We start from the raw sequence: 22,740 nt of genomic DNA, 5'->3' as shown, positions 1-22,740 counted from the left end.
ATGGCTACGGGTTCCTTCCTGAAGCGACAGAGTACTCCGAGGAGGGGATTGATCAGGTCAGGTCCCGTGAGCAACATGTCATTCAATGAGACTCCACGAAACTTTGCTGAACAGTCGAAGACGACCCTTAGCTTCTCTGGCTTCTTGGGGTGGAACACACCATGGTGTGGTATGTACCATTCAGTCTGCTTTTCTCCCGTTTCAAGGGCTCGCTCTGCATCACCTTTCTTGAGCATTTCCTCCATGAAGGAATTGTACTGATCATAATACTGCTTGTTATTTTTTAGCTTTTTCTTCAGGTACTGCAGTCGGATTTCTGCCAACTTCTTATTGTTTGGCAGAGGAGGAGGATCTGTGCTCTTGAAGGGGAGGGGCATTTCGTAGTGTCCATCTTCCCTTTGAATAATGTTGTCACTCAGCAGCTGGATGAAGCGAACATCATCTTGTGACACATACTTGTCTTTGTCTGCATACTTCCTCTCGTTAAAGTCCGACTCCAACATCTTCAACACGTCAATGGCTGACGGTGCTGGCATCTCTTTTACTGCAACTCGATGGACGAAACTCTGGTTTCCCTGGCGATCCAGGTGTGGGTTTGATGATCCGACAATGCTCCAGCCGAGTTCAGTTCTCTGAGCGAATGGATCGTTTCCACTCCCTGTGACGACCTCTAAGGGTGCTAATGCCAACGGGCAGTTGCTTCCAATCAACAGTCCCACTTCGCAGTCTTTCAGTGGTGGAAGTTTCTTTGCGAGGTGCTTGAGATGAGGCCACTGCAAAGCTGTCTTTGAAGTCGGAATGTAGGATCTGTCGACCGGGATGAAGTCACGGGTGTACGCTTGACGCAGCTGGATTTGTTTCTCAGACTGTAGTCCTCGGACTTGTAGACCAGCAACACTTTTGCTCGATATTACAGTATCAACAGCTGTCATGGTACTAAGCTTCAGCTGTACTGCTTTGGTCTTTACGTTTAGCTCTTCAAGTAGGTCGTCCAAGATGAATGTCGAGTCGCTCTGCGTGTCCAGAAGCGCATACGTTAGAATTTCTTTCTGGGGCTCTGTTGCAGATGATATGAAAACAGGAACAATGCTTGATGTGGCAGAGGTGCGTTGCATAATTGCATTAGACGTGATCTTGATTTCCTCCTGCATACTGCTGCCGCCTGTGGAAGTGGGCTTTTTCTCTGGTGCTTCCGCAGGCCGGTTGTTTCTCTCTTCATGGAGGCAGGTCGGATGACGTCGGTTACACGTGCCACAAGTATGTCGTTTTTTGCAGTCCTTGCTGCTGTGTCCCTTTCTCAGGCATCCGAAACAGAGGTTATTTTCACGTATGAAGCCCTTTTTGTCTTCCATCGATTTCGCTGCAAAGATGGGACATTTTGCAACGCCGTGCGTTTCATCTTTGCAGGTTAGACAAGGTGGCCTTGGTCTGAGGTTTGACGTTTCCTTTACCTCTTCAGTGGAGTTGTTCCTTTCAGTGTTTGTATGAAGCGCTCGAGCTCTCTTGGGTTGTCTGTCGTCCGTCGATTTTATCAGAAATGGGGAGGTGATTGGATTACAGGCAATCCTCGCTTCTGTTTGGATGAATGCGGTGAAGTATGAGAAGCTTGGGTATTCTCCGGATTCATCTAGACTGTGTGTGACGACTCTGCTCCATTTCCGGACAATCCAGTCTGGAAGTTTTTTCAGCAGCTTATGGTTCTCTTCACAGTCGTCCAGGATGTTCAATCCTTTCACATGAGGCATTGTTTCAACGCATCCTTGCAGGAAATCAGCAAACTCCCTGAGTGCAGCAGGATCACTTGAACTGACTTTGGGCCACTTCGATAGCTTGTCTCTGATAGCCTTCTGCACGATGAAGGGGTGTCCATATCGCTCTTCGAGGACCTTCAAGGCTCCCTGATAGGCTTCTTCTGAATTTCTGTAGAAAAATCCCTCTACAGCTTTGCGTGCATCTCCACTCAGATAGTTTTTTAAATAAAACATTTTCTCGTGAGCTGGTAGAGGCTGGCGGTCTATCACTGCCATGAAAGACATCTTCCAGTCTATATACTTCAGGGGCTCACCTGAGAACTTTGGTGGCTCGGGGGCAGGCAGACGATTTATACTGAGTGAAGCTATGAGTGCTTGGGTTAGGCTATCTTTCTCTTGAGATATTGGCGCAGAAGTATGCGTTTGTGGACGCTGGAACATTTTAGCTGGAGAAGGCTGGTACGTTTTTGCTGGTGTTCGAGGGGGCTCGAAGGGTTTTGAGTGTGGGTTCAGCTGGCTTTTGAGTTCAGTTTGATAATCAGTCCCTTTGACCCAGTCTTTGTTATCATTTTCAACGCTTTGGTATACTTTTACTCTAGCCGCTGCTATCCTCACTTCTGTTTTTGCCTGTAGTACTTCTAGCCTTTTCTTTTCTTCAAGCATCTCCAACTCTGCTCTTTTGAGAGCCTCTTCCTGAGCCTGGATCTCGTACACTGCTTTAGCCCTTTCTTCTTTCGCTGCTAGTTCAGCTTCTGCGTCTACGTGTTTGCTTGAGGTTCTTGAGTGGTCAGACTCTCTGGACACTGAGAGTACAGTATCTGTATCCGTTTCTCCGAAGACAGACCCATACTCATTTTTGTTTAGCACTAACCTCACTCTTGCCTTCTCGAGGTTATCGTTAAATGGATTCTCTACAGTTTCTAGCCTCTTCTGTACCATTTCACAGACCTCTTCAGTTATTGCAATAGAGACGTCCATCCTGGAGACTATGTCTGGGGTGGCTAGATGATTACGCTGAATGTGCTCGTAGCATTCACTAATTACATTGTAATTAGTTTGGATTTCTTCTTTGTAATTTTCTAGTTCTTCTTGAGAACAGAATGATTTTAGAGCTGTTCTGACCCGCCTTGCAGTCTCTTTCCAGGAGTCATAAGCCTTTATAAAGTCTTTTTTGTGTTTTATGGCCTTCTTGTCATGTAACTCTTGACCCTTCTCTGTAAAGGTTTTAACACGTGTAGGCCTATTTGACTCGTCCTGTTGTGTGCTATCAATTTGTTCTTCCTGTTGTGTGTTATCCATTTCCTCACCACTAAGTGACATTTTGTTGAAGTTTTTTGTAGCTGTTTGATTGTACTAAATTATACTTGTTTATAACTCAGCAAACTCTTAATATCAAACGAGCACTAAATGATTACATTCAACATACATAGGTTAACACACAAACAGTTACTCTACAGATGATTCACACTAGCAGGTTCAGTGGTTCAATCATGTGAAATGAAATTACCCTTTTTTATCCTTAATCATGCAATTTCAGATTTAGAATTAAATCAAATCATCAAAACATGAGCAATACATTGCTTATATGAAGGTAACCACAGTCCAATAAATTAATGTACTGTATTTCAAGTCCAAACAGTCCAAACAGTCTATTATTGTCCATTAAACTACATGGACTGATCTTGCCTGAGTGTTGCTCGAAGAATGAATTCTGATGACCAGTAGATGGCGGTGTTCTACCAGGAAAGGGAGGACTTTCACCACTCCACACGCGACGAGTTTTCACTGTAGCAACCCAAGATTTTGAAGGAACAGGCTTGGAGTGTTTCCAGACGGGTGTAGTTTATTTGAAGATTTGTGCATAGCACCAAAGACGTCGAACACCGTGAAAACTCGCTCCGCTGATCAAGGGTGCTAAGGGGAATCCTTGGAAAGCTGCCACCAATACTGTTGCAAAAAGCTAGTTAGCCATGAACTTTGCTGGCTTCACAAACAAAAACAGTCTTCTTTTAAATTAAAATTGCAGATAATTCTATCTCCAAAAACGTCACAAAAAGGCACACAATAACACTGTTAACCAAAAAATGAGTGGGGTGAAACAAAATTAAACACTCATTAACAGTGGAGAGAAGATGTTAAAGATAAATTATTATAAGCTTTCTTTCTTGCTTCTATCTTTTTCGAGGTGTCGTCTTTCTCTGAGCTTGACTTGAAGCGTGCACGCGGGAGTTACAAGGCACGGGAAATTTAAAGCGACAGTGCTCAATTAACACAACTCACGGCCACTTACAGACAACATTTCTAGGGGTATTAAGGGGTGCCGAATCCAAATCTGCTGTATATGAAGCTCAAAAATGTCCCAAAATGCCTCAAAATTGAGAAATCCAACATGGCCGCCACCGCCAGGCTGAAATCTATTTTCCAGTATATCTTTTTTACTAAACAAGGTACAAAAATGAATTAAATGTACTTTTGTAAGTTATCACATGGGAAATTTGATGCCATATTCAGATTTGAGATATATCGAGATTGGGGATGGCAAAGGTTCCATTCCAGCACATTTGATACATTTTACCTCAAAACAAAATACAAAGTAAGTAAAAGTAGCCTAATATTAATAATAATAATAATAATAATAACTGAGTAATTATTCATAGTTTCTTCACATTACATCTCAATTCTGAATATGGCATCAAATTGCCCATGTAGGATAACTTACAAAAGTACATTTAATTCATTTTTGTACCTTGTTTAGTAAAAAAGATATACTGAAAAATCAGCCTGGCGGTGGCGGCCATGTTGGATTTCTCAATTTTGAGGCATTTTGGAACATTTTTGAGCTTCATATACAGCAGATTTGGATCCAGCACCCCTTAATACCCCTAGAAATGTTGTCAGTTATAAATATTCGCAAAATGCCTTCAGGGTTCTGATTTTGTGAAAATTGACCCTGTCTATAATAATCTCATGCAAAAAGTAGATTTATTTTTTTTAAGTAGATCAAGCACAATAATTGTATGAGTGCAGGTGCCCACTCGGGTTGCTGCGTGGAGCCTGGACGGAGCTGGAGGGGGAACCTGCAGGAATCAGCTCCAGTCGAGGGTTTGACGCTGATGCAGAGAGAGATGGTGATCACTTCACTTCAGACCCGCGGAGGTCGGAGTGAGGAGATGTTTGGAGGGAGGATGGATTAGTGTGGTGAGACGGGAGGTGACTCCGTATCCATGGAGAGCTCTTCCAGCGAGCCTCGGATCCTGGACCGGGATCCGCAGCTCAGCCTCAGCCTGCGCGTCCTGGCCGGCTGCGTCCTGTGCGTCCTGATCGTGTCCACGCTGCTGGGCAACACGCTGGTCTGCGCCGCCGTCGTCAAGTTCCGCCACCTGCGCTCCAAAGTCACCAACTCGTTCGTCATCTCGCTGGCCGTGTCCGACCTGTTCGTGGCCGTGCTGGTGATGCCGTGGCGGGCCGTGTCCGAGGTGGCCGGCGTCTGGCTCTTCGGCCGCTTCTGCGACACGTGGGTGGCCTTCGACATCATGTGCTCCACGGCGTCCATCCTCAACCTGTGCGTCATCAGCATGGACCGCTACTGGGCCATCTCCAGCCCCTTCAAGTACGAGCGCAGGATGACGCGCAGGTAGTTATACTGCCCTTATTTTTAACAGCTGGGGCTAGGGTTGCCACCTTTCAGAAATAGAAATAAGGGACGCCCTGATTTCAGCAGCGCAGGAGCCAAAAAAAAGCCCCAAAACTTCTAAACTGAATAAAAATGTGTTTATTTTATATGAAAAAACTAAATGCTTTGATTTAAAGTTTAAAGTGCTTTAATAGCATTGAACTTGCATGACTGTACAGACAGACAACCATACTAGCAACTGAAATATCCTCCTATGCTATGTATGTCCACATCGGCCCAGATGTATAATATAGCCTACAGGTGAAGAATATGGTGTTAAAGTTAATTTATTTCAATAATTCAACTAGAATATGGTGTAAAAGTTAACTTATTTCAATAATTCAACTAGAATATGGTGTAAAAGTTAATTTATTTCAATAATTCAACTAGAATATGGTGTAAAAGTTAATTTATTTCAATAATTCAACTAGAATATGGTGTAAAAGTTAATTTATTTCAATAATTCAACTAGAATATGGTGTAAAAGTTAACTTATTTCAATAATTCAACTAGAATATGGTGTAAAAGTTAACTTATTTCAATAATTCAACTAGAATATGGTGTAAAAGGTAATTTATTTCAATAATTCCACTAGAATACGGTGTAAAAGTTAATTTATTTCAATAATTCAACTAGAATATGGTGTAAAAGTTAATTTATTTCAATAATTCAACTAGAATATGGTGTAAAAGTTAACTTATTTCAATAATTCAACTAGAATATGGTGTAAAAGTTAACTTATTTCAATAATTCAACTAGAATATGGTGTAAAAGTTAATTTATTTCAATAATTCAACTAGAATATGGTGTAAAAGTTAATTTATTTCAATAATTCAACTAGAATATGGTGTAAAAGTTAATGAAAATACGGTACAAATCGTGTCCCGTATTAGTTCAATACGGGACGCAACATTTTTTTCTCAAATAAAGGACAATTCCGTATTTTACGGGACGGGTGGCAACCCTAGCTGGGGCGTCAATTGGGTATGAAGGTATGGCAGCCGCCACACCTTGGCTTCAAGGGTTAAATGTTAATGTTTGTTTTTTCAAATACATTTATGGAATAACTACAAATGCAAATAAGAACAACATGATCGATTTCACTAGTTATTTTACACTGCAAAAACTCAAAATCTTAACAAGAATATTTGTCTTATTTCTACTTAAAATGTCTCATTTTTAGTCTCATTTAAAAAAAAATCTCATTACATTTAGGACAAGACTCAAAAACAACCATTTTCACCTGTTTCAAGTAGATTTTCACTTAAAATAAGTAGAAAAATCTGCCAATGGAACAAGATTTTTTTGCTTGTAATGAGAAGATAAATCTTGTCCCACTGGCAGATTTTTCTACTTATTTCAAGTGAAAATTTACTTGAAACAGGTGAAAATGGTCAAATAACAAGTTATTTTTCTGGTAATGACTCTTGTTTTAAGTGTAATGAGATTTTTTGACTAAAAATGAGACATTTTAACTAGAAATAAGACAAATATTCTGGTAAGATTTTGAGTTTTTGCAGTGAGCGAGACTGCATTTGAAAAAGTTCCAATTTTCTTGACCACACAGATCAGCTACATATCAGACTTCTGTGATGAGTATTTGCTGGACGTGTTGATTGATACTGTAGTTAAGTTCTGTGACTCGTAACCTTGCCATACCTTAGCTTCCACTGAATTGACGCCACTGTTTAACAGCTGCTTTTTATTATTTTACTTCTTTTCTTATCATCTTATTCTTAATTATTTCAATCGTATTTGTTATTTACTGTCTAATTATGTCCAGAGGTGTCAAGTAACGAAGTACAAATACTTTGTTACCTAAGTAGAAATTTTGGTTATCTATACTTCACTGGAGTAATTATTTTTCAGACGACTTTTTACTTTTACTCCTTACATTTTCACGCAATTATCTGTACTTTTTACTCCTTACATTTTAAAAACAGCCTCGGCCTTTCATATCGGCCTTTAAAAAAAACTATCCAGTTAAATTGCTCCATCCGGATAGAGTGAATTTGGTTGTGGTTGTTTCAGATGTTCTTGTCCAGTTTTGTTCTTACATCCGTTCCCTCAGATTCCTGCAACTAAACTTGGATGTACATTCCAATAAAGGTTAGGATAAATGATAACATGCCTCTGAAGTTTGACTTTTTGCACCATTACCATATACTTCTATAGGCAGTACTCGAGTTGAGGGGGGATGAGGGGGGATGGCATCCCCCCCTGAAATAAAAACGGTCAAAATCATCCCTCTGTAAAACTGCCATCCCCCCTTTCCATCCCTTATGCCATTTCATCAATGAATGTGGTTTTACTGCTATTTCAACATTTAGAGTCATCACCAGAAAAAATAACACCGGAAAAATAACGTATTCGACAATTTTCACCTTCAAGTAAATTTTCACTTGAAATAAGTAGAAAAATCTGCCAGTGGGACAAGATTTATCTTCTTATTCCAAGCAAAAAAATCTTGTTCCACTGGCAGATTTGTCTGCCAATTTTAAGTGAAAATCTACTTGAAACAGGTAAAAATTGTTGTTTTTTCCAGTGATGAATCTTGTTTTAAGTGTAATGAGTTTTTTTTTACTAAAATGAGACATTTTAACTAGAAATAAGACAAATATTCTTGTTAAGATTGTGAGTTTTTGCAGTGATCCATTTAACTTATCCTGTGAAGGACAGAGTCATATTGATAAGTTCAGAAAACTGTTTTTTATTGTTGTGTTTTGATGTATTTGATGTAAGCCCAGTGGATATTTAAAGCTTACAGAAGGCTGCATTTAACTGCTGCTATGTCATTCCTGCAGTATTTCTGCAGGTGTTTTGGTCACTGCTATTATTTGTAATATATTATATTATTTGTAATCAGCACAAATTATCTGTCCCCATATGATAAAATCCACCATCCCCCCTGATTTTTTTTTACAACTCGAGTACTGCTTCTAGGCAACTAGTCATCATATCTTCTGCTCTCTGAAACACATGTTAATGCTCAATAGTACACATATATGGTTCTTTAATATATTTGCATTACTTTAAGTAGTTTTGAAACCAGTACTTTTATACTTTTACTTGAGTATAAAACTTGAGTTGATACTTCAACTTCTACAGGAGTATTTTTAAACTCTAGTATCTATACTTCTACCTGAGTAATGAATGTGAATACTTTTGACCAGAGCCGGATTAACGCAAAGGAAAACTAGGCATGTGCCTAGGGCCCGATTGACAGGGGAGGGGCCCAGACAGAGGGACAAAAAAAATAAAAAATAAATTCTGTTTGCACACATAATAATGGTTGATACCATGCCGGTAAAAACCTAAGGCATATATATATGTGCATTATTACTATATTTAGTATACATACATATATATACGCATACACATACATATACACATACAGACATGCATACTTTGTCTTACTGTAAATTTGTAGATTTGACTTCTTATTTACCTATTCAATTTAATCAACACATTTAATTAAGATTTTCTGCAAAATGCAATAGCTTAAAACATTTATCTTATTTTACTCTTTTTACATAGCAATGCTGACACCTATTGGTGATTTACTGGTACTAATACCTTAACAATGATACTTGCAATCGATAAGATAAGGATCATTTAATAGCATTTAATAGAGCGGTGTAATAACGTATAAATAATACAAATCCAAAAATAGTTTGATAGACTGTTTAATATAGAACACATGACTTATTTTGGAATACAAAGAACCAACTTGACTATGACAATGCCATGTAAAATGTGAATTAACTTTTATTAGTAACTTTGGTAAGTTTAAGATTTCAATTCATAAATAACATCGATGGAAGGGGGCCCAAAAATCACAGTCTGCCTTCCATTTATTTATTCCGGCTCTGCTTTTGACACCTCTGCTTGCCAGGTTCGCCTTCCTGATGATCGGCGTGGCGTGGACTCTGTCCGTGCTCATCTCCTTCATCCCCGTCCGGCTCAACTGGCACCGCCAGGCGCACGACGACTCCGCGCCGGACGACCCGCGCGGCTGCAACGCCAGCCTGAACCGCACTTACGCCATCTCCTCCTCCCTCATCAGCTTCTACATCCCCGTGGTGATCATGGTGGGCACGTACACGCGCATTTTCCGCATCGCTCAGACTCAGATCCGGCGCATCTCGTCCCTGGAGAAGGCTGCGGCGCCGCGGGCGCGGTGCGCGCACAGCCCGCGCCGCGGCCGCGGCCCCGGCCGGTGCCCCGGCCCCGGCCGCGCCTCGACGCACGACGAGAGCTCTCTGAAAACGTCCTTCAAGCGGGAAACCAAAGTGCTGAAGACGCTGTCCATCATCATGGGGGTGTTTGTGTTCTGCTGGCTGCCGTTCTTCGTGCTGAACTGCGTGGTGCCGTTGTTGTGCCAAAAAGTGATTGCCTGCCAGAATCTGATTTCTTCTTATTTCTGGCCGCGGGAGCGCGCACAGCAGCCCGTTGAGCGACAGCGCTAAAATGTCAGATTTTCAGATTATGAAGCTCAAGAATGAGATCAAGTCATATTTAGGCAGAAACAACTTTTCATTAACTGTATTTGGCCTTCAATCAATTTTTGGCAGCTGAAAATGCCTATTTTGTGTTATGGTCCTTTAAAGGAGTTAAAAGCAATCCCGTGAGCTCTAGTGTTTATATTATGAAGCTCAAGAATGAGATCAAATCATATTTACATAGAAACAACCTTTCATTAACTGTATTTGGCTTTCAATCAATTTTTGGCAGGTAAAAAGACCCATTTTCAGGGGAGAAATCAGATTCTGGCAGGCAATCACTTTTTGGCACGACACCGTTCTGCGGGGACGGGGAGCCGCCGTGCGTCAGCGACACCACCTTCAGCATCTTCGTGTGGTTCGGCTGGGCCAACTCGTCCCTGAACCCGGTCATCTACGCCTTCAACGCAGACTTCCGCAGGGCCTTCTCCACCATCCTGGGCTGCAGCAGGTACTCACAGGTGTCAAAAGTATTCACATTCATTACTCAGGTAGAAGTATAGATACTAGTGTTTAAAAATAGAAGTTGAAGTATCAACTCAAGTTTTTTACTCAAGTATAAAAGTACAGGTTTCAAAACTACTTAAAGTATAAAAGTAAAAGTAATGTAAGGGGGGAAAAAGCCATTAAGGACAAAAGCCATTGAAAATGAATGTATCTTAGTATAATGCAAATATATTAAAGAACCATATATGTGTACTATTGAGCATTAACATGTGTTTCAGAGAGCAGGAGATATGATGACTAGTTGCCTATAAGTATTGTAATGGTGCAAAAAGTCAAACTTCAGAGGCATGTTATCATTTATCCTAACCTTTATTGGAATGTACATCCAAGTTTAGTTGCAGGAATCTGAGGGAACGGATGTAAGAACAAAACTGGACAAGAACATCTGAAACAACCACAACCAAATTCACTCTATCCGGATGGAGCAATTTAACTGGATCGTTTTTTTTAAAGGCCGAAATGAAATAGAGTAACGAGGCTGTTTTTAAAATGTAAGGAGTAAAAAGTACAGATAATTGCGTGAAAATGTAAGGAGTAAAAGTAAAAAGTCGTCTGAAAAATAAAAAAATAAGTATAGATATCCAAAATTTCTACTTAAGTAACGTAACGAAGTATTTGTACTAGTAGTATGTAGTATTTGTTACTTGACACCTCTGATAAATATGACATTTTAAACTTTGAAAATCTGATAAAGCTACGGAAGAGTATTAGGGCCAGGCAAGAGAAAAAACATTTGAAAGTGGAAGATTTTTGTTTTATTGTGCACTTCGAGAAAAAAGATGAAATGTCGAGAAAAAAGTCGAAATGTCAAGATTAATGTTGAAATACAATTTCGAGAAAAAAGTCGAAATTTCGTGAATAAAGTCGAAATTTCGCCTTTTTTCTCAACATTTCGACTTTTTTCATGAAATTTTGACTTTTTTCTCAACATTTCAACTTGTTCTTGAAATTATACTTCAACAATATTCTCGACATTTCGACTTTTTTCTCGAAATTGTATTTTAACATTAATCTCGACATTTCAACATTTATCTCGACTTTTCAACTTTTTTCTCGACATTTTGACTTTTTTCTCGAAGTGCATAATGAAAAAAAAAAAATCTTCCTCCTCTAAAATATTATTTTTATTTTTCTCCTGCCTGGCCCTAATATTCTTCCGTAGTATTAGGGCTATGCAGGACAAAAATATTTGTGAGGGGAAGATTTTTTTTTATTGTGCACTTCGAGAAAAAATTCGAAATGTCGAGAAAAAATTCGAAATGTCGAGAATAATGTTGAAATATAATTTCAAGAATAAAGTCGAAATTTCGCCTTTTATATCAACATTTCAGCTTTATTCACGAAATTTTTACTTTTTTCTCGACATTTCGACTTTTTTCTCGAAATTGTATTTCAATTATTCTCGCCATTTTGACTTTTTTCTCGAAATTGTACTTCAACATTAATCTCAACATTTCGACTTTTTTCTCGACATTTCGTATTTTTTCTCAACATTTCGACTTTTTTCTCGACATTTCGACTTTTTTCTCAAAGTGCATAATAAAAAAAAAAATCTTCCTCCTATAAAATATTATTTTTATTTTTCTCCTGCCTGGCCCTAATACTCTTCCATACAAAGCACTAAAATGTCTGCTTACTTTTTTTAAATTATCGATAATGCTGCCCTCCCCCCTTGAGAAAATGTGTTACTCTCTGCTCTGAGAAGTCAACACGAACAACCAGATCTGTTACAAGAGGGGAGTGTAGTGGACCCCAACGTAAAACTGCATTTGGGAAGTCATCATTCGCATGTATTGCAATGACTCATAGTGTGTGTGTGTGTGTGTGTGTGTGTGTGTGTGTGTGTGTGTGTGTGTGTGTGTGTGTGTGTGTGTGTGTGTGTGTGTGTGTGTGTGTGTGTGTGTGTGTGTGTGTGTGTGTGTGTGTGTGTGTTGGGGGGGCAGCCTGGCTTTAATCTTAGGTGCCAACATCTGACAGATCGCTCTGTTGAATCTGCTTCCATGTTTTATGTATCTATTTTATCTGTGGTCTTTTTGCTTTGATCTGCTCTTTTACTTATTTTTTCTTTTTCTATACTAATTTATATGTAGTATTCAATCAACCTGCCCAGGGACTACATGTGGAAAATAGCAAGCTGCTACAACCTGGCACAATGCAAATTCTCTTGCAAAAGATGAATGTCTTATTGTGCACTGTCCCTGTTTTGAAATAAATAAATAAATTACAATTACATAGAGAACCAAACAAAACGTTTTCTTGTAGTTTTCCCCCCCCAAAAAAACAAACAAAATTAGACCAACTGGGAGCGCTTGTATTTCATACCTTTGTACACGTTGTTTATGTCACTGTAACCCACCTCAACAATTGCTGGATTGCTGTGGAAGAGAAAAGAACGGGATTTGAGGACAGAGGCTCTATGGCAAGCTGTTTTAACATTTAATGGCTAAGTTTGACTATCCGGAATTAACATTGCACATATCTACAACTGCATTTTGACTAGTCGTAATTACATTGTGACTAGTCACAATTGTCATTCAAGATATCTATAACGTCATTTTTACTATTCATAACTCTAATCCAAGATATCTGTAATTACATTTTGACTAGGCAGAATGGAAGTTAAAGATATGTCCAATTTGAGATATCTCTAATTAAAATTCATTTCAAGATATCTATAACTTGATTATAGATATCTACAATTAAATTATGACTATCTTTTATTCCAGTTTGAGATATCTATGTCATTTGGACTAGTCATAATTCCAGTTCAAGATATCTACAACTTCGTTCTGACTAGTCAAAACTTAATTTAAGATATCTAAAAAGGACAATGTAGTTTAATTGGAAATTGAAAGTGTGTTCAATAATAATCGTAACCAAATCGACTGACAGTGTGTGTGTCATTCTTTGTGTGAAGTCAATGACATTTACAATCAATTACAATCAATAGATGTATTAGTTATTCAGGGTCAATTAATACCTTTTTGATAACTATCTATTCCTCTTGAACCATTTTTTTTTTCAGGTGAAACATCATAGGCTGATTAAGACCTGGTTACGTCACCAAACCTTCATTTGCATTCATGTGGTTATTCAGCAACTCATCCACCATGGGCATGAGTTAATTACTGATATCAACAAATACGGTGACTGTGGTGATCGTTTTATCTTATAAGTGGTAAAAAAAAAAATCTATTAAGCTTTTTTGTTGCTCAGGAGGCTGACGGGAACAGCCCACAGTAGATCAATCAAAGTTAGCTTTGGCTACCAGCTCCTTCAGCAGATTCCTACCCAAATATCTTTAGGGCTTCTGGCTGTTTACAGCGTTTAACATGTCAACTCGTCTGCCTGATAAAAGAAAATCAGTGGGTTGGTAGTACAAATGGGTGGTTGCTTTGCTAAGCTTTGAACCAGGCTGTAAATATGTTTATTTCTGCTTTAAATTTGGACATTTTAACCTGGAGGTCAGTGACTCACTTTTGGAATCAGCCTCTGGAGGTCAGTCGAGAAACTGCAATGAAACTTAGTCCTGCATGAGCCTTCATCCAGAATTTAGATGGTTTCTGCTTTGCTCCTTTAAAAAGTTGGTCAGATTTTTCAACTTTTTATGCTTCAAAATCCAGCTAAACAGTCAGACCTAGCTGCTGAAATCATATGTCGAGGCGGGACAGTTCGAAAGCAGTCACATACATATACACAAACATACACAGCCACACAAACATATACATACACACACACACACAGCCACAAAGACATGTACACACACACGTACGTACACACATATACACACACACACACACATACACACACACACACACACGCGCATGATCATATACATACACGCATACACACACATAGACATACACACTGGCTTGTTCACCTGCATGCTTGCTCTCTAGTTTTTGGGTTTAGGTAGCGGTAGCGATAGCTTAGCTCAGACTGCGATCAGATCTCAAGATTTGGATCGATTGCTGTTCATGTTTTGGTCGGCTCCGTGTCGGTTTCGTGTTTTGTTTGTGGTTTTTTGTTGCAGAGTTCCAGTGCTTGACGTGTGTCTCCGTGTGTTCCTGCTTCCTGGATTGGCAGTGGAGTCATCACCAGAAAAATAACACCAGAAAAATAACTCATTTGACAATTTTCACCTGTTTCAAGTCAATTTTCACTTGAAATAAGTAGGAAAATCTGCCAGTGGAACAAGATTTATCTTCTTATTACAAGCAAAAAAATCTCAGATTTTTCTACTTATTTCAAGTGAAAATCTTTGAAAAAAAATTGTTTTTTATTTACTTTTTGTATGAACAGCAGCAAAGTTGAATAAAATATCTATTTTTCATTGAAGTACCCATCTTTCTCGTGTTTATTATCATTTGCCACATAATTAAAGCAACCTCATACTAAATTTAAGAAAACTATTTTTGCATTTTTTTGTCATATAATTTCATCCAAAACTTGTATAAATCGAAATGTGTTTCTTTGAGTGGCAGCCCTGTCATGGCTTGGCGGACAATAAGTTCTGGTACCCGACCGGACTGAACAGCGCCATGCACAGGTGCTGTATGCAGGTCAGGTACAGTCAGCTGCAGAGGGGTCATTCTTCCAAACCGGTGCAATTTAGACATTGACATTCTCAAATTTTTTACCCAAATGTATTAATATTCTGAATACTTCACAACTTTAAGAACATGTTAAAGTTGTAGAAAATCATATTTTCCCACCTCAGGTTGCAAATCGTAATCATTTTTGGTCATTATTGTGGGATGTGGGCACTATTTGGCCTCAACTCCGTTATGGACACTATGGAATTGGTCTGAACTCTATTAAAACATATTATTGTAATTAAAACATAATTTTTCTATGAATCAGATGTCCCTCACTCTAATTCAATAATTGAGAACATAAAAAATGCTGACAATATCACACATTTGCTCTTCCTCCACCTGAAATAGCATTTTTTTTAACCAAGGGCCTCCTGGACTTTGAGTTAAAGTTGTTTTAACTTCAGAATGTGAGTCAAAAAATTATATTTGTATGATCTTCTAAACATTTCAGACAACCTCCAACCATCAATAGATGATGTTTTCATAAACAATGATAAATAATTGATAAAAAATGTATACGTGTGATAGAGTTGAGCCTTGTGTGACGGAGTTGAAAATCGTAACGGAGTTGAGGAAACAAACAAAGCTTACCATACCAATCTTTTTTAAACTGTCAAATCTACCCTCAGATTTTCTATACAGTCTGTCCAGAAAAAGTAAGTCTCTAGGCCATTCCAGCCAGAAGTTATGACGGTTTAAACACTTATGCTCAACTCCGTCACATTCAAACATGTAACGGAGTTGAGTGTGACGGAGTTGGATTTTTTCCTCAAGATGACCGCTGCTCCCCACATGGTGGGTAACAAAGGAGCACATGGCATGCATGAAATTAAGGTATAATATGTATACTTGCAATGACAGATATAAATTTGAAAAACAATACCTCTCTATCTTTTTTTCATGTAACTGAGTTGAGTTGTTATGATTGACGACCACAGTATCACAGTATAGATCACTGAAATAAGTTATGAAAGAGCACACTTAAATTTTGTCTGAAGTCTGTTGTCTGAAGACTTGTATGATGCAACTTCCTGTTTGTGATTTCATATGGACTGGTCCAATTTTCGGGGAAGGGGAGGGGGGTAATGATTTGTGGGACGGAGTTGAGCGAATACTAGGGGACGGGACTAAGTACTGTGATTTTACTGAAAAATCATAAATATATTTTGAACAAAAATATTGCAAACAAAAAAGCACAGACAGATGCACATTTTGATGTGGTCATTTATGTTCTTTATCTCCATTATATTGTCCATATCACAAGTACACTTTCATGGAAGGCTATTGGGGACATGAAAAATAGGTGGTGTCAGCTGGAAAAAAGACACGTAATTTCTGATAGAAACTTAGTATTTATATATGTTTTATACTGTATTAAAGGGGACATCTTTGTGCATAAGGAGAGATGCTAAACAAAGATTTTGGTGAAAGATTGGATAAAATACACTTATAAACATCAGTGGGACAGGAAATGCACCGGTTTGGAAGAATGACCCAGAGATGAGCGGACCTCAGCAAACCTCCATGAGCCGTTTCTTTACTGGTTGTTCGAGTAAAAGAAATGGTGATGAACAAGTAGAAAATCCTACCAAAAAGAAAAGCAAAAGCTTTAATCGCAAGTACGACATTATATAAAATACGGATTTGTTGCAACGGGCGATTTGGAGGCGCCAAACCCACTATGTATTTTATGTGGAGAAACGCTCGCCAACGAAGCAATGAAGCCATCCAAGCTTCAAAGACACTTATACAAAACATCCTTCTCTCAAAGACAAACCAGTGGATTTTTTCGAAAGGAAAAAACGTGACTTAGATTTGCAGAAGCAAGTTTTAAAGGCCACAACATCAGCTAACGTCGCTGATGATAGCCTGCATTTTAAAATGCATAGTTTTTTTCTAAAATGTTTATTAAAATTGACATAAATTGTCAACCGGTCCCTGAGCTTTTTGTTTATACTTCTGCTGGTCCTTGGCTCAAAAAAGGTTGGGAACCCCTGAGTTAGCACACAGTTCGGTAGCTGTTCAGATGGTAAAAATGCATTTATTGTGCCATTAGCTTGGGTTAAGTTGGTCTATATTGCTTAAAATATGCCAGGTGAAGTCTCCCAATGTTTTTCTGTTACTTCTGTGCATTTTCTACCGTAGTTTATTGTTTGTAAAAAGATCGCTAGCTTAAAATGCTAATTGCTAAGCTAAAGCGAAGTTTCCATGTGGTTGCAACTGAGAAAATGCAGTTATTCATTATTTATACAATTCAATCTGCTTTATTTATGTTATTAGCCACTTCAAATGGTAGTAGCACCATTCAGGGTGTGGTATATTTCATTTATTGATGAAGAAATTGCACTTTAATGTATGAAAACTGTAATTAACTTCATGTTGAAGAGTTAAATATTAAAAAAGTGAATTAAAATAGTTAAAAAGTAATGATAAAAGATAAATAGAGGTTTAAGATGATACATTAAGCATGTGTCTGTTTAAAAAAATACTATTGTTGATATGAATAATTGATTGCATTCATGGTTAAAACTAATCGTTTTAATTCATGGTGTTTTAATGTATTTCCTTAATTTTTTGGTGATATACTTTTCATGTGTGAGCTGAGAAAATGATGAGTACTCATAGGAAACAGAGACAGAATTGGATTACGTTTCTTACACCTATACACTTTCTGTGTAGGTTGTTTTTTTTTTCTTTGCTAGTTTGAAACTGCTGTACGAGAAATAGAGAAAGAGACGATTGAGATGGCGAGCCCAGCCCAACGAGTCTGAGAGAACGTGAGAGAGTTGGAGCTGCAGTGTGGCCAGCTGCAGAACCTACCTTCCTCATCGAATCCGGATCATCTGAATCTCACATATCGAGAGCAGATAAGATACACACATACTCCTCACCTACCCGGGTAGTAGTTATAACAGAAAAGACTGAAGACAAAGAGTTTCGGTTGACACAAATACACAGAACATACACATTGGATCCTCCGATACCCCTTTTACACCAAGCTGGTTCCAGAGCTGGTGCTAGTGCTGGTGCTAGAGCCGGTTCGCGGTTGGTTCTAAGTAAGAACCGGTTGCTTTTACACAGAGCTGGTGCTGGCCAGGAGCTGGCCAGAGAGCCACGTCATCATGTTATCACGTTACTGCAGACGTCTGTCTACGTCACCATTTCCGGGTACAAGTAGCGCCAAATTCAGTCACCACAACAAAGATGGAGGACGACGCTGTGCTGCAAGTGTTGCTGCTGGCTTCTCTAGCCTTTTTTGAACAGAAAAGGTTTGTGATCCAGCAAGTTCAGCAAGTTCTTGCTCGTCGAAGATGCCACGAACAGCCATCACGCTCGAGACAGGTAAGAGTTTAACATGTGTTACTTTTATAAACGCCGAACGTGAGAAGCCTTTGTTGTTCTGAACGTGAGTGAAGAGCTCGTCCTCACAGCGCGTGTGTCTAAATTCAACAAACAGTCAAATGTTCTGGGCTAGAGAACGAAAACATTATAGGTCACATCTGTTTAGTTTATTTGGGACTTCGGAACCAGTAATTGTAGATATTAGGATACTTTGCTCTCTGTAATGGTGTCTCCTTTCATGTAGTCGCTCGGCTGTGCCGCGTTTTCATTGTCTGCATTCAGTACACGTGGTTATTTGTTAAAAGCTGATAAGAGACCTGCTAAAGTATATATGGCAGGTAAATAGTAATTTCTCTGCCATGAATTACTTTCTTCAGGGAGTAAAATCAAATGTTACCTGTGGAAACCTTTTTCTAATCCCATACTCTGATCCCAGAAAGCAGTTTTTTTACATTATAATTGCTATCTTTTATATATATATATATATATATATATATATATATATATAAATAATGTGTGTGTATACCGTATAGATACATACACAGTATATTTATACTATGTACTGTATAAACATACTGTGTATTTTATTTTGTATTTGTTTCTCAGTTGTATTGCATTTAAAAGCCAATACTAATAAGTCGTTATATTTTGTATCTTAACAGGTATCCTTGTGGCTGGGGGCAAGGCGGAGGTCACGTGTTGTCTGGGCACATCCACGATCCCAACACTGGTGGGACACAATTGTTCCAGATTTCAGCTCTCAGCAGTTCGTGCAGAATTTCCGTGTGTCCCGGGAGTCGTTTGAGTACATCTGCGCTCAAGTAAAGCATGCCATGGGGAGAACGGACACAAATTTCCGTTTGTGTGTCCCAATCCAAAAGCGTGTTGCCATAGCCATCTGGAAGCTGGCCACTGGCAGTGAATACAGGACCATCAGCCATCTTTTTGGAGTAAGCCTGAGTACAGTTTTTAATTGTGTTCAGGACTTCTGCAACACAGTTGTCAAGGTGCTACTTCCTGCCCATATTAAATCTCCTGATGCTGACAAGTTGGTTGAACTAGCCACATTCTTCCATAACCGTTGGAGAGTACCACAGTGTGTCGGTGCCATAGATGGATCCCACCTGCCAATTATTGCACCCGAGGAGCATGCTCGGGACTATTACAACCGCAAAGGATGGCATTCAGTTATTCTGCAAGCAGTGGTGGACGGTAAAGGTCTCTTCTGGGATGTGTGTGTTGGCTTTGCAGGGAGTGTGCATGATGCAAGGGTACTGCGGCAGTCAGATTTGTGGGAAGTCTTAGGTGATGGGGAATTACTGAGCCAAAAGAAAGTGACCATCTCTGGCTGTGATGTGGGACATTATCTGATTGGTGACCCTGCCTACCCCATGCAAAACTGGCTCATGAAGCCCTTTTCGGACACTGGCAGACTGACCCCTGAGCAACGCACCTACAACTACAGGCTGAGCAGTGCACGATCGGTTGTGGAGATGTGTTTTGGAAGACTGAAAGGACGGTGGAGATGCCTCCTGAAAAGGAACGACGCCAAGCTGGAGCTGGCCAAGAAAATGGCACTGACTTGCTGCGTGCTTCACAACATTTGTGAGGAACATGGAGACAATTTCAGCGAGGACCACCCAGACAGGAACATGAACATTCAGCCTCTTCTTCAGGCAGTACCCGAAAATGGCACTCCTGAAGGAGCTGACATTAGAGCAGCATTAATGCGCTACTTTAACGGAGGGAATGAGTGATGTACAATACGTCATATATAGTCATGTTCATCAAATTTAAATAAAACAAAAGTAATGTTGACTGGCATGTTGTCTTCTTTTATATCATATGATGAAGTGAGATTGTGAGGCATTTTTCTCTATAAACCAATATTGATGTGTACGAAGTGTGTGTGTGTGTGTGTGTGTGTGTGTGTGTGTGTGTGTGTGTGTATATATTAGTATACACACACAATACAAATACATGTGTATGTATATATACATATAAGCAGTTCAATCTTACTAAGAATTTGTCCCATTTCTCATCAGAATATTATAATAAAATAAATTAATATATTATTGGGGAGACAGGAGTCTCTGTGGGTCCAAATGGAGGCAAAGTTTTCCGAACCCCTGCCACTGGTCTCTCTTATTTATAAATATAAGTTTGATAAAATAAAAAAGACAAATGTTTCTCTGTTCCCTGTTAGCATGGAGAGATTGTAGGAAAAACATTACCACTTGTACTTCAATGCATTCCACTATAAGTTTATATTTATATATTTCAAAGACCTGGGCCTTTTTAAATCTAAAATTAAAACTTATTTATTCAGGGTGGCTTTTAATACCCAGTAGTGTGGCGACACTTTTTTATACTTGATGTTTTTTATATGTTCATATGTTTTATTCTTGTATGTTATGTAAAGCACTTTGGTTCACCTTCAGGTTGATGTAAGGTGCTATATAAATTAAATTTACGTTTATCAAAATCCAGATCTGAATATTAAGCATATCAACATAGTCGAATGGGCAAACACAAGGCTTAATACAGTTCAAGGATTTATTTAATTCGAACATGCAATTAAAATCAGAATACAACATCCCTAACAAACACTTTTTTAAATATTTACAAATATGGAGCATTGTTCACTTATCAAAACAAATAATCCGACTTGGATTATCTGAAATAGGAAATATTTATAACCTCATACACAATTAAGGAAAGATCAGTGAGTTTTATATTTTATTTATAAGATATCTCAAGATGTAAAAGAACCGATGGAACATTTGTACATATGTTCCGGGGACCAAATTTCTTTTTTTTACAATAAGAAAGAAATCACCTGTGTTCTTTTCTGGTCTGAATGAAATACGCAAAAGTTACCTGTGGTATTACTAGTAATGAATGTGAGTGGTGTGTTTACATTTCTTTCAAGTGAATTTTGAGAAATGTATTACAAGCCAGTTACACTGGCATATTCTATGTATTTAAAGTTTAGGTTTGCACAAATCAGGTAAAAGTCATCTAGTTAAATTGTAGGTGCTATTTTAAATAAAATTTGACATTTTTGACTAGAACTTTATGATAATTATATATAGGTCAGGGCATTGGGCTTCCCTGCAGTTTAACTGTCTTAGGAATTTAGATTTATTCATAGCTTACAAGTTTTACTGGTACCCATAAAGTGAGACAACACTGATGCAGACATGTCAAGTTCAAAAATGTCTTTATTAAAAAAGTTAAATATATATAGAAAAAGGTAAAAAAGGTAAAAAAGTCAAAGTGTAAAAGTGTAAAAAGTGTAGAGTGCTGTGCAAAAATAAAAACAGGAAATTAAATCTTCACTTCCTTTGGGCCTCCATTAGAGACACCACGCGTCCCATCAGTCCAATGTACGCTGCCGACTGCTCACGCATCTCACGCATCTCCTGCAGCAGCGCAGTGTTTAGGTCTGCTCTGCTGCAGAAACGTTTTAGCCACTTGCTCCATGTAGTCGGACAACTCTGTGATCCTTTTGCGTTTCCCTGTGGAAAAAAAGAGCAATAACAATTAAAAAACAACTTCTACTCTGCACCACACATTACTATCAAGTACATTTGACTTATTTCAATTGTTAGTATTTGTAACTTTCTCCATGGAGAGTTGCCAGACCAAACAATATTATTTAATATCCAGATTGATAGATACATGCCACAGTGGTAAGTGAAAGACTGTTTTTTTTGGTCAGGGCCTGCCTGTAGAGGCGTCTATATCTCTATTATTTGAAAACCATCTGGTGTAACAGACTATCGTTACTATATACCCAGTACAACAAATCTTACCCGGTCTGGACTGGACTGGGCCCGATGTTTGGCTTGAGGAGGAAGATGGCGATGGTGAGCTGCTCCTCAGGGGAGTTGAATGGAGAGTTAGGGGCTCCTCGGACTCACCCAGGTCTGTGAAGTCTATAAGCAACAAAAAAGAAGAGAGCAGTGCTTTAGTAAACAAACTTACCAACTGCACTTAATATTATCCTTTTATGCGGCCAAATGTAAGGTAGAGTTGCTCGATTAAACAATGGCTAATCTACAAAGTAGCATGCTAACGTTAGCTATTGTTGTAGGCAACATTACCCAAGTAACACTGATTTCGAAAAGTAGTAGTTCGATAAGTTAAGCTCCATTTGGCGAAACATTTGATCAATAAACTTACCAGCCTGTGTGGAGTTTTGCTGCAGCGTGGATCCCTCCAGGACTGAGTCCAGCATGGCCGTCCTCGAGTTCAGCGCTCCGGTGGCGTTGCACGCCGGTCGGTCGCCGAGCACCGCATCGAGGACATCAAAATGCGGGTTATATTGTGGCCGCCCACTGCTGCTACGCCCCATGTCCCTT

The 22,740-nt window shown here is 38.9% G+C and overlaps 2 protein-coding genes across 2 annotated transcripts; both read left to right on the top strand.

Moving 5' to 3' along the window:
* On the top strand, positions 1–18,209 carry LOC133419783 (D(5)-like dopamine receptor). Its single transcript, XM_061709199.1, has 6 exons — positions 1–66; positions 367–380; positions 5,035–5,385; positions 9,320–9,789; positions 10,218–10,377; positions 18,113–18,209. The coding sequence occupies exons 1-6, from the start codon at positions 1–3 to the stop codon at positions 18,207–18,209; spliced, it is 1,158 nt and encodes a 385-aa protein (XP_061565183.1).
* Positions 18,210–18,342: 133 nt separating this feature from the next.
* Positions 18,343–20,130, top strand: LOC133419782 (uncharacterized). Its single transcript, XM_061709198.1, has 3 exons — positions 18,343–18,373; positions 19,124–19,194; positions 19,255–20,130. Exons 1-3 carry the CDS (start codon positions 18,343–18,345, stop codon positions 20,128–20,130), a joined length of 978 nt encoding a protein of 325 aa, XP_061565182.1.
* Positions 20,131–22,740: the final 2,610 nt, after the last annotated feature.

The sequence above is a fragment of the Cololabis saira genome, chromosome 19 (assembly GCF_033807715.1).
Source record: "Cololabis saira isolate AMF1-May2022 chromosome 19, fColSai1.1, whole genome shotgun sequence".
NCBI classification, from domain to species: domain Eukaryota; kingdom Metazoa; phylum Chordata; class Actinopteri; order Beloniformes; family Belonidae; genus Cololabis; species Cololabis saira.
The sequence above is the reverse complement of the archived record's forward strand: the minus strand, read 5'-3'. Positions and strand labels throughout refer to the sequence as shown.